Here is a 12,942-nt window from a genome sequence, read left to right as displayed (position 1 = left end):
AATTTAAGAAAACAATTCTATTTACAACAGCTTCCAAAAAAAACCTCAATTGATAACAGCATCAGCCACAAGGAAGAATTAAGTATTGATACATGCTACGAAATAGGTAAACCTCAAAAACATTAGCTAGGTGAAAGAAGCCAGATACAAAAAGTCACAAATTGTATGATTCTATTTATATTAAATATCCAAATTAGTTAAATCCGTAAAGAAAGAAAGCAAATTAGAGATTACCAGGGGCTGGTTGACTGGAGAATGGGGAGTAACTGCTTAACGGTATGCGATTTCCTTTCGGAGTGATGAAATGTTTCTGAAGTAGAGACAGGTGCTAGTTGCACAATATTGTGAATGTACTAGATGCCATTGGATTGTACACTATAAAGAGATTAATTTTATGTTGTTTAAATTTTACCTCATTAAAATGTATGTCACATGACAGTATCATTATCATGATGATCATCATCATCACTACGGAAAATAATGCTTCCTAAATTTCACTTTCTTTAAAAGGTTTAGATTATGAGTGGAAAATATAAGCAGACTAAAATTTAAGACTATAGTCAGTACAATTTGGATGACATGTTCTTGTCTTCTCTCTGCTCTCTTTCAGATTATGTCTGGCCACTACCTAGATATTTGTGCCCCGTCTGGATTTCTTTAGATGTTTTATTTTCAACAGCGTCCATCATGCACCTCTGCGCTATATCGCTGGATCGGTATGTAGCAATACGTAATCCTATTGAGCATAGCCGTTTCAATTCGCGGACTAAGGCCATCATGAAGATTGCTATTGTTTGGGCAATTTCTATAGGTAAATAAAACTTTTTGGCCATAAGAATTGCAGCGGCTATGCTCAATACTTTCGGATTATGTACTGTGAACAACGTACAGACGTCGACTGGTAACATTTGCGATTGATCGGGTCTTTTATTTAGTAATTATTCTTAACCTATTTATCTAATATTTAGGTTAACAATAATGAAAGGAATGTAATGTGTATGAATATGTAAATATAAAGTTTCCGTTTATGCTGCTAAATTATTTTATGCATTAGGATGCCAATGAATTCTGCAACACAGATACAAAATATTTGAAATATTTAAAATGCTTTGAAAATGAGAAAGACATAAAGTCTAATTAAATTAAATTCTAAATTTTAAAAATATAACTTTCAATCTTATATTGAAAAGTTACATGTATCCCAGAATATTAACCTTTGTATTTTTATTCTGAATTCCTATCCTTTTCAGTAGAAAAACTAATAATACAATCTAAATCTTCATGACGTAAACATTTCTAAATTTCCATTGCTATGACACCTAAAATTTACTATTTTCTCTCAGTTGTAATTGTCTTCTTGAATTATGGGTATACAAAGAGAAAAAAAAAGATACTTGTTTCTTTAAAGATTTGTAGCAGTTTAAAGGGAAATAAATGATCATTTATGGCTTATATTTGAGGTATTCATAAATGCCTTAACAGTGCTAATATTAAAGCCAAGAAATTTAAACAATTGGAATTTAGGGGTTTTACATTCCTGTTTTTTTCTTCTTCCAGTTGGAGTTTAATTTATGTTCCATTAAATAATTTTTCTTCAAATTTATGTTTTTGTAAAAGATTCAGGTAAAGTGTCCAACAAGATCAATACTTCTATTTAATCTTCACTGATATCATCTAAATATTTTGACTCTGGGTTTATTGATCAAATACATTTAAGTTTTAAGATTGTTCTATTGTAGATTGTTCTGCCTGTGTATAGCACAGACACTTTTGAATAAAAAGTCGTGAAGCTTGTCCCAAAAGAAAAAAAAAGGAATTTACATAACAGATTGATTTACAAATTCAAGGGTTCACAGATTTTGCCCCAGCCATCCCAAAGAGTTCATCTAAAAAGATGCCAGCTTTTATGGTGCTTACAAAGGAAATACACAGACAAAATAGAATATTGTTGCATCAGCTTCTGGTAATGAAAGACTGAGTAATTGCAATGACTCTTGTGCTAAAGGCAAATAAACACATGGATAAAATACTAAAAACCCTGAGAAGCTAATGAAGTAGAAATGGCTATTGGCTAAGATCCAGAAAAAGATAAAAACCAAGAAAAATGATTATGACTTCTAGTTCACTTTTGCCAATGATGCATGATAAACCTGACGATATGACTGACAGGTGGAGACGATCATTTCCGACTCACAAGCAAAGGAGGACTAAAGTAGGAATACAGAGTCTGGCAAGGGCCAATCAACCTGAATTTAATTCTGGGATCACAAAGAACCAGACACGAGGAATAAGGATGGACCAGGATTAAATCACCATAGACAAGGAATTCAGCCCTTGTCATCTATGTAAACGAGAGAAATCTTGGGCCTTAAAATTGGATTAAGATGATTTCATATTATTTGGATTTCCAATTTTTGGGCATAAACAAAAAAAACCCCCATCATCCTAGGTTTCAACTTATTTCTTTCAATAATTTTCAAATGCTGTCACTGAAATACAATGATATGCAGATATATGAAGAGACAATACAACATGAATCAGGTATGGGACAATAAAAGATAATAGAAATAAATCTATGAACACTTCAGATAATTGAATTATCAGACATAGACTTTAAATAATTATTTGGAATGTGCACATGGAAATTACATGCTGATCTTAAACACTTCAGCAAGAAAGTGCGAACTATAAAGAGTGACATTAAGATTTGAGAAACACCTAGAAAATATGGAGCTTAAGCATAGTATGAAAAACTAAGGGCCAGGTACAGTGTCTCACACCCGTAATCCCAGCACTTTGGGAGGCCGATGCAGGCGAATCACTTGAGGCCAGGGGTTCAAGACCAGCCTGGACAACATGAGGAAACCCCATCTCTACTAAAAATACAAAAATTAGCCAGCTATGGTAGCATACGCCTGTAATCCCAGCTACTTGGAAGGCTGTGGTGGGAGGATCACTTGACTCCCAGAGGTCAAGTCTGCAGTGAGCTGAGATCATGCCACCACACTCCAGCCTGGGCAACAGAGTGAAACTCTGTCACACACACAAAACAAATTAATTAAAAAATGAAAACCTAAGAACTCTGTGGCAGATTAGAGATGGCAAATTTCCAAATTTACAGAAGATTATTATAAAATAATAAAAATTAGCTGGGTGTAGTGGCATGTGCCTGTAGCCCTAGCTACTCAGAAGGTTGAGGCAGGAAGATCACTTGAACTCAGGCATCTTGAGGCTGCAGTGAGCTACGATCATGCCACGACACTTCAGCCTTGGTGAGAGAGCAAGACTCTGTCCCTGCAAATAAAAGATAAAATGAAATAAGAAAATAAATCCAAAAGGAGCCAATAAAAGATAGAAAACAATAAAATGTATACTAAATGGCAGAATTAAAACCAAACATATCCTTAATTATATTAATTACTAAGGATTCCAAGACTGTCATATAGGCTTTCAAAAAAAAAGACACTTATATGTTACAAGAGGCATATGTAAAGCATAAGGAAAGTAAAAGGATGAAAACAAACAAAAAGATTCCTCCATTTGAACACTATCCAAGAGAAAGACTGTATAGTATATTAATATTGGTCAAAATAGACTTTTTGACAAAAACCAAATACTCCAGTGATGGAAGATTACTTAATGATGAAAGATTTAATACACATGGAAGACATAATGTAATAAATTTGTATGTAATTATATGTAGATACATATGTAATATACATAGTATATACATTATAAAGTAAAAGAGCACAGAACTTCAGGGACAGATAGACAAGTCTACAGTCATGGCATAAGATCTTAGCACATCCTTCTCAGCAATTGTATGAAAACAATTAACAAACCTGAACTCACTGACAAGTGAAGAATACATATTCCCATCATTGCACAAGAAATATTTATTAAAACTGACCATAAGTAATTCCTCAATATATTTCAAAGGGTTGGAATAAATTGTTTATTATTTGACTGAAATTCAAAAGAAATAGAAATGACTTGAAAACAGTAGAAAAACCTTCATATATTTGGAAATTAAGAAATTGTTTCCCAATAAACCTCAGCCTAATGGATTTCAATCCATTGATGATTCTTCCCTAAGCTATTTATTACTAAGGTGATACAATGATAATTTTTCTCACTTTATTATTCTTTCTGCCTTTATTTGTTGGCATTATACTGTAAGGAAGGGTTTTCTCTCCAAGTCTTTGTTATTTATTAGTTCATGTTGGTGGGGACTCCTGGATTCTTTTGTATTCAGTGTAATATATATGATCATTATTGCCCTTAATTATTTTGATGCTCAAATTGTCTCATATTTTTCTAACAAGAACTCCTTTTCATATATCCCATCAGCTTTTGAGCATTTGCCAGACTCACCTTTTACTTCCCATGCTCCAGTTCCAAAATTAGTCATTTCTTAAAAGAAACTCTTTTAGTGGGCAATTGTTTTATAAAGCAAGATGTAGAAGCTCAGTAAGGTCATCGCTAATATCATTGCTCCTATATATCAATACCTTTAATCCCAATCCATGAACACAGGATTCTTTTGCTGCTTTCCAATTCCTTATTTTTCCTCATTTTTCTCACAGTGAGTAAGTTTGTCCCCAAACCATTGATATATTTATTATTTATATTTTCTATGTCCTATAATACAACAAATTACTTTCAAAATTTCTATACCCATACCACTACTAATAAATGAAATGCTATGTTTGAATTTTCATTGCAGTTTTATCTTTAGAATGTTTTCCACCAAGAGCATATAGTCAAAGCATTGTCTTCAAAATGCTGGAATTAGTTTGAATTTTTATAGTCAAAGCATTGCCTTCAAAATGCTGGGATTAGTTTGAATTTTTTTTCCCCGTGGTTGTGATATCAATTGCTCACATTTAGGGATTTTGTTTTGTTTTTGTGTGTATTCCCCAACCTTGTTGACTTTATTTTGTAATATGTAAAACCTTAATATGATTCTCCAACAGTCAAAACTAGGCAAATAATATACTCAGAGAAGAGTCAGTTCCTCTTCTATTCCTTGGTTAACCCATTCATTAGTTTCTAGGGCATACTTCTTGAGTTTATTTTTGCAAAAATTGATTATACACAAATACACACATTGTTATTTTTCCATTCTTAAATTAAAATATAAAATGCTACATACAAATTAATACTTTGTTTTGTTTTGTTCTTTTACTTGGTAATATGTCCTGGGAATCACTCTATCAATTCGTAAGATGATAGCTATGCACCCAACTTTATCATGTAAATGGCCTAAATACTCCAATGAAAAGCTAAATTCATTCTATTACTTTTTTACACTCACTAGTAATAGATTTTGTAGATATACTTTATTTAACCAATCTTCTGTGTATAATCAAGTAAGTTGTTTCCAATATTTGGAAGTTAACAATAATTCTACTAGGAATAATTGTGTGTGTGTGTGTCTGTCTGTCTGTCTGTCCTGTGTGTGTGCGTGCATGTGTGTCTGTCCTGTGTGTGTGTGTGTGAGTGTGTGCATTCATGTGTGTGTTTCATATTATTGGAAGTTTCTCTTTTAAATAAATTATTGCTCAAATATATTCAGAATTTATATTCTAAATAAATTCTTATATCAGGAGTTGATTGATCAAGGGGTATATTTAGTAAGGGGTTGAACCATTTTGCATTCCCACCAGCAATGCAAGAAAGCCTCTGTTTTCCCAAAGCCTTGCTAATGAAGTTTATTTTCAAACTTTTTAAATTTTGCAAATCCCATAAGTGAGAAATGTTACCTCAGTGTAGTTTTAATTTGCATCTATTTTATTTGACTGAAGTTCATATGATTAAACGTATGAAAACCACTTAAGTGCCATTGCTAAATCAGTTTTAAGTGTCCTTTTGCTCATTTTTTCTGATTTTTTTACATTTTTATTTCTTAATTTTAATAGCTCTTTATAAATTATAGACACTAACCATTTTACATGTTATAAATGAAAACATCTTCTCTTTGCTATTTGATATAGTTATGGTATTTTGCCATACAAAATTATTTTATTTTCATGTAGTTCATCTTGTCAATCAGATTTCCTTTTTATGTTGAGAGTAATAGCAACAAATCCTTTCCCCCAACTCAGGTTAGACAATAAATCACACATATTTTTCTCATTTTTTACATTTAGACCTCTGATACATTTGGAGTTTATTATTGTATGTTGTGATATACACATTCAATTTCAGTCTCTTAAAACTAATTCTTCCATTGTCTCATGCCATTTATTTAAAAAGTCCATCTGTCCTGTGATTTGAGATGCCATCTTTATAATATATTAGATATTCTTATATGCCTGGACCTGTTTCTGAAGTTTACATTCTATTCCACTACTCTGTCTAATCAAATGCCAATTTCACATTTTTAATTATAAATGCTATTACATAAATATTATTATCTGACATGGTTAGTCCCTATTCATTAGGCATTTTTTATAGGTTGTGTAGATATTATTGAAAGTTTAGGCCGGGCGCGGTGGCTCAAGCCTGTAATCCCAGCACTTTGGGAGGCCGAGACGAGCGGATCACAAGGTCAGGAGATCGAGACCATCCTGGCTAATACGGTGAAACCCTGTCTCTACTAAAGAATGCAAAAAACTAGCCGGGCGACGAGGCGGGCGCCTGTAGTCCCAGCTACTTGGGAGGCGGAGGCAGGAGAATGGTGTAAACCCGGGAGGCGGAGCTTGCAGTGAGCTGAGATCCGGCCACTGCGCTCCAGCCTGGGCGACCGAGCGAGACTCCGTCTCAAAAAAAAAAAAAAAAAAAAAAAAGAAAGTTTAATTTTCCATATTAATGTTAACATTAGCTTGCCTTGTTCTACTCTAAAAAGCTGGATATTTTGATAGGGATCTCCTTAAATTATAATTTAATTTAAGAAAAAATGAAAAACTGAATTTTAAAATGCTTTCTCTAATCTATATACTAATTTAGGTGGTGGTGTAGCGGGATGGGCCGCAGACAAAACCTCTCACACACCAACTTGTAGAAGGAAGGGCTTTATTCAGCTGGGAACATCGGCAAGTTACCATGTTAAAATCCGAGCTCTCCAGGTGCATAATTTCTATCCCTTTTAAGGGCTTACAACACTAAAGATTTCACATGAAAGGGTCGTGATTGATGGAGCAATCTAGGGGATACATGACAGGGGTTTCATGCACTGGTAGTCAGAGTGAAACAGAACAGTGCAGGGAGTTTCACAATGTTCTTCCACACAATATATAATGTCTGGAATCTATGGATAACATTGGTTTCTAAGTCATGAGTTTATTTTTAACTACTAGGTTTGGGCCAGGCAGGCCCAGGCCTGGTTTCGGGCCTGGTGCCAGGCTGCCTGTCTTTGGTTTCACTTCCTTGGCTTTTTCCTTAAAACAGGCACTGAGTATAAAACAATATAAAACAATGTGAGAGGGTCTCTCTTTTCCCTCAGTGGCCACTTTGTCTTCCAAACCTATGTGTCACTCTCACGTCTTCCTTATCAACATTTATAATACATCTCATAAGAATCAATTTTTTAGCTTTACCACACAACCAATCTGTCTTCTATGCATTCACTAGTGATTACTTAATTGTTTAATTTACAAATTCCCAAACTTTTTGGTCTCATGATCTCTGTATACTCAAACATTATTGAGGATTCCAAAGAGTTTGCCTTTATATGAGTTATATCCATCAGCATTTAATGTCTTTGAAATTAAAATTAAAATTTTAAATTCTTTTTGTCTACTTTTATTTAAAATAACAGTAGTAAACCAATTACATGTTAACATAAATAATTAGCTCTGTAAAAAAGGCTATATTTTCCAAAACAAAATCAGCAAGAAGAGTGACATTGTTTTACAGGTTTTTCTTTTTTAAATTTGCATAAATTTAGGGGGTACCAGTGCAGTTTTGATACATGGATATAGAGTATAGTGGTGAAGCCTGGGCTCTTAGTGTAACCATCACTTGGTAATGTACGATGTACCCATTAAATAATTTCTCATCCCTCTCACCATATACAAAAATTAACACCAGATGGATGAAATCCTTAAATGTGATATCTGAAACTACAAAAACACTAGAAGAAAACCTAGGAAAAATCTCTGCTGGACATTGGCCTAGGCAAAGAATTCATGACTAAGACCTTGATAGCATAAACAACAAAAACAGTAATAGACAAATGGGATTTAAACTAAAAAGCTTCTGTGCAGAAAATAAATAATCCACAGAGTGAACAGATAACCTGCAGAATGGGAAAAAATATTGCAAACTATACATCCAACAAGGGACTAAAATCCAGAGGCTATAAGGAACTCAAACAACTCAACAACAACAAAAGACAACCCCATTAAAAAGCGGGGAACAGACATGAACAAATGTTTTTCAAAAGAAGGCACACAAATGGCTAACAAGCATAAGAAGAAAATGCTCAATGTCACTGGTCATTAGAAAAATGTTTTACAGGCCGGGCGCGGTGGCTCAAGCCTTAATCCTGGCACTTTGGGAGGCCGAGATGGGCGGATCACGAGGTCGGGAGATCGAGACCATCCTGGCTAACATGGTGAAACCCCGTCTCTACTAAAAAATACAAAAAACTAGCTGGGCGCGGTGGCGGGCGCCTGTAGTCCCAGCTACTCAGGAGGCTGAGGCAGGAGAATGGCCTAAACCTGGGAGGCGGAGCTTGCAGTGAGCTGAGATCCGGCCACTACACTCCAGCCTGGGCGACAGAGCGAGACTCCATCTCAAAAAAAAAAAAAAAAAAGAAAAATGTTTTACAGTTTTTCAAGGTTCTTTAATCATCTGACTTCATAGAAGGTAGCTAGATTCTCATCTCTGTTTTTTTCATCTAATTTATTGCGACAATTTGCTGTGGTATATAATTGTGGTCATTCTTATTTGGCAGTGCACTAAAATTCAGCAAGTAGTAGTTTCTTAAGTTCTGTGGCAATGTGCAATCAGAAACCAAATCACTGACTGTTACATTAAAATCCACTAATGTATCTTGAAATAGATATTTCAAATGAATACTCTGCTTCAGTACTTCAAATGGATATTTTACCCATGATTTATATCGTGACATCAGGCATAGATCATTAAGAAAATATTGGTTCACTGAGTTACGCATATTTTCTCAATGTTGGTATATTTTACTACACAATGTCAAAAATCACATACATTGATAATTTTCATCAATCTTAATGGAAAAATCTTAAGATATTGGGAAAGTTCAAGCTCCCAGGGATGAATAGACATTTTCCAAAAATTATATTATTCACTTGACACCTCAGATTTTATCATTGGCAGCAAATAGCATCTATTTTTTGCTTAACTTGACAGGCTCAAGTCATCCGTTATTGAGAAAGTAGCTGCCAAATACTCAAGTCTGAATAACTTTAGTGTATCTGGCAGTCATTTATTCAAGTAAAGATGTTAGTCTATGAAAAAATACCTGGCTGGTTAATCTTGCAACTCTAACAATTGCATAGGTACTTTTTCTCAAAGCAACCATCTTACATCAGTATGCAGAAGATGTGCTCTTCCTATACTTCTCATTTTCTTACATAGGTTCTTAAGAAGATGTGTCCCCACACTTTGAAATTTAATAAAATTAATTTTTTTACTACTTCATAAAGTATATTCTTAAGTAAAACTGGCTTCTTTCCCCAAAAGTACACAGTGATAAAGAATACAATAACTTCTTGTGCAGTTTGGTGTCACTTGCTTGATTCATGCCAAGGCACCTGCAGTTTCACCCACCATTACAGTGGCTTTATCAGTAAACTTGTAAACACAATGAAAATAGCAAATAACATATTACTATTTCTATGAAAGTAATTTCAAAATACTTTTGACTTCATGAAACTGTTGAAAAGGTTTCAGAGATACATACATGTTCATGGAACACACTTTAAAACTAGGTTTCCAATGCTAGCTCCCTTTGTGGCATTTGATATAGTCAATGATATTTTCTTCATAACTCTCTGATTCTTTGCTAGGTATGACACAATTTTCATTTGGTTTCCTTTTCTCCTATCTCTCTGTCTGCTCCAATTCATTTTCTTAATTTTCTGCTTTGTCCCCATTCTTCCCCAGGTTTCTGTTCCTTCCAATTGCTTACACACTTTTTTCCTGCTTGCATCATCCTCAGAAATAATTAAAATCTATCTACCAATGACTCTTGAAAAATTACTTCTGTTTATTTTTATCAGATTATATCCAGATCTATAGCTTGAGCTGTGTAGGGACATAGAGATGAATGTTGGACACATCTCAAGTGCCGTCATCAAAGATTGTACTCATCACTTTTCCCCCATCTCCATATTTTTCCTCCTCCTGCATGTTTGTTTCTCTAGCGACCAGCAACAGCATTTCCAATTTATCTAAGGAGGAACCTGAGAATCATTTTAGATGCCTTCTCTTTCTCCTACATAGCCGATGAACACAACCTGTCCTCAGCATTTCTCCTACATTCTAGTCTCTCATTCCCTTAGTTGCTTTCTCAGTTTAGGCCTCTATTGTTACTCATTTATGCATCCACATTCCTTCTATTCTCTCTCTGAAAGAGATGCTTCTCAACATATGCAAAGCACATCTTCACTTCTTTAAGTGTTTTGGCTTACACCCGGGGCAACAGGAACTAAAAATTCTTCTCCAAATCTCCATGCCTAATTACTCAGAGAATTCCTTCAAACTTTGTTTTCTCTGTTTCTTCTTTGATGCCTTATTGACTTTCCTAATCATCTTGTTTTGCATGTTGGCTCACCCTTCCCCTTAACCAGGCCCACTTGGGGTTGCTGCACACAATTCTCTACCATATTCGTGATTTAGTGATTTAGACACCCAATAAAGTTCTGCCTAAAGGAATTTTGTCCACTTTCATGACTCATTAGTAGCCATAGTTCACAAAATCAACCCAGGACCTCAGGATATCTTTTGTGTCTCATCTTTTAACAGCATTCTAAATATCATTTTCACCTTAGTTCAGTAGTTCTAACCTTAACTATCTGTGAATAGAATTTAGGGTATCTGAACCTTACACGTTGAAAATCATTTAACAATAAAGTTCAAAAACCTTATGCGTACAGCTTGATAAATTTTTGCAAATGTCTACACCTCTGTAATGACTACCCAGAAAAAATACAGAACATTCCAGATATCTGAAGGACTATCTGTTGCACCTTTTCTGTTATATCTTGCATTCTTGAAATAAATCCCACTTTGTAACGGGCTTTTTTTTCTATATCATTTGATCATTTTTTATATTTTAGTTAGAATGTTTTAATCCATTCTGATGAGAGATTTTGCCTTGTCATTTTACTTTCTTTAGTGGTGGCCTTGTCTAGTTTTGGTACCAGGGTATGCAAGCCTCGTAAAGTGAGTTTGAAGCAGTCCCTTTTGACCTACTTATATGTTTGTGTAAAGTTTGCATCTTTTTATTTTAAAATTTTGGAAGAATTAATGAATGTAGTCATTTGATACTGTAGCAAATGAGCCTGAAGGGTTGTATGTGTCTATGTGTGTGTGTGTGTGCATGCATGTGCACATATGTGTAAAGGTTCTTAATTACAGATTCAATTGCTTCAATATAAATGGCAATATTAATATTTTCTTTTGTGTGTGTTAGTTTTGGTAAATTGTATTGTCAAAGAATTTCTTCTAAGGTTTTAACGTCTACATAATGTGTAGTGACTTCCTCTTTCACCCTGAGAATGGTTATCTCTGTTTCCTCTCTTTTTGTGTTTAGTTTACTAAGAGTTTATAATTTTTTTTTCAACTTCTCCAAGAATTATCTTTTGGAGTCATCAACTTTCTCCATTGTTTGTCCATTTTCCATGTCATTGACATCTAATTTTACCTCCTTCTTTCTACTTACTTTGGGTTTCATTTTCTCTTTTTTAGCTTCTTGAGGAAGAAAGTTAAATCAGTGACTCTAGACCTTACTTGATTTCTAATATGCATATTTAAATCTATAAATTTTTCTCTAAATTCTACTTTAGCTGTATCTCATACCTGCTGACATGTATTTGAATTTCAGCTCAAAATATTTACTAATTCCCTTTTTTAATCCATAGATTATTTGGAAACCTGTAGTTTAATTTTCAGACTTCAGGAAATTTTCAAGGTATCTTTCTTATTGAGTTGTAATTAATGCCACAGTGGCCAGAGTATATACACTTTATGGTTTCATCATTTGACTTTTATTGTCATTGCCTTTTGTCCCAGCATATGGTTTACCATGATAAATGTTCTATGTCTACCTCAAAAACCATATATTCTGATGTCGATAGATGTAGTAACAGAATGTGTGTTTTGTAACTTTTCTATGTGTATTTTCTAGTTACTGCAAGAGTTGTATTAAAATCTCTGACAATCATCATGGATTTGTCCATCTCTCCTTTTAGTTTTTTTAACATTTGTTCTATAAATTTTAGATCATGTTACTTGGTTTCTTTAATAAATAAGATTATATCTTTCTATAGGATGGACACTTCCATAGTTATGAAATATCCCTCTTTATCTCTACTAATACTTTTTGCCCTAAGATCTACTCTGTCTGATATATTAGCTTTCTTTCAGTTAGTGTTTCCATAGCATAACATTTTCTATTTTTTAAACAGTCTCCGTCTTTTTATATTTTTAAGTAATTCACTTATAAAGAGCATATAGTTATTTCTTAATAAAATCTGAAAGTATTTCATTTTTAGTTGAAGTTTTTAAACCATTAAACAATATACTTTAGTTTACATCTATCGAGTTTTATTAGTTTCTTCTTTGTTTCTTTATTATTCTTCCCTTTTTAAAAAGATTCATTTAGGTATATTTGATGTAAGATAACCTGCACTTTTTAAAATGTATAATTTGACAAATATTAAAATATGTATAAACCCATGAAAACATCATTACACTCAAGATCATAAAGATAGCCATCCCCATCAAGTTTCC

General features: G+C 33.8%; 1 protein-coding gene across 1 annotated transcript in view; it reads left to right on the top strand.

Moving 5' to 3' along the window:
• HTR2C (5-hydroxytryptamine receptor 2C) overlaps window positions 1-12,942 on the top strand; it is a 189,280-nt gene that overhangs the window by 122,166 nt on the left and 54,172 nt on the right. The window contains 1 exon segment of the mRNA XM_033201443.1: window positions 611-811. Within this exon segment, the coding sequence (XP_033057334.1) occupies window positions 611-811 (201 nt within the window).

The sequence above is a fragment of the Trachypithecus francoisi genome, unplaced genomic scaffold (assembly GCF_009764315.1).
Source record: "Trachypithecus francoisi isolate TF-2019V2 unplaced genomic scaffold, Tfra_2.0 Lachesis_group6, whole genome shotgun sequence".
NCBI classification, from domain to species: domain Eukaryota; kingdom Metazoa; phylum Chordata; class Mammalia; order Primates; family Cercopithecidae; genus Trachypithecus; species Trachypithecus francoisi.
Note: the sequence above shows the minus strand (reverse complement) of the source record. Positions and strands in the feature narration are given on the sequence as shown.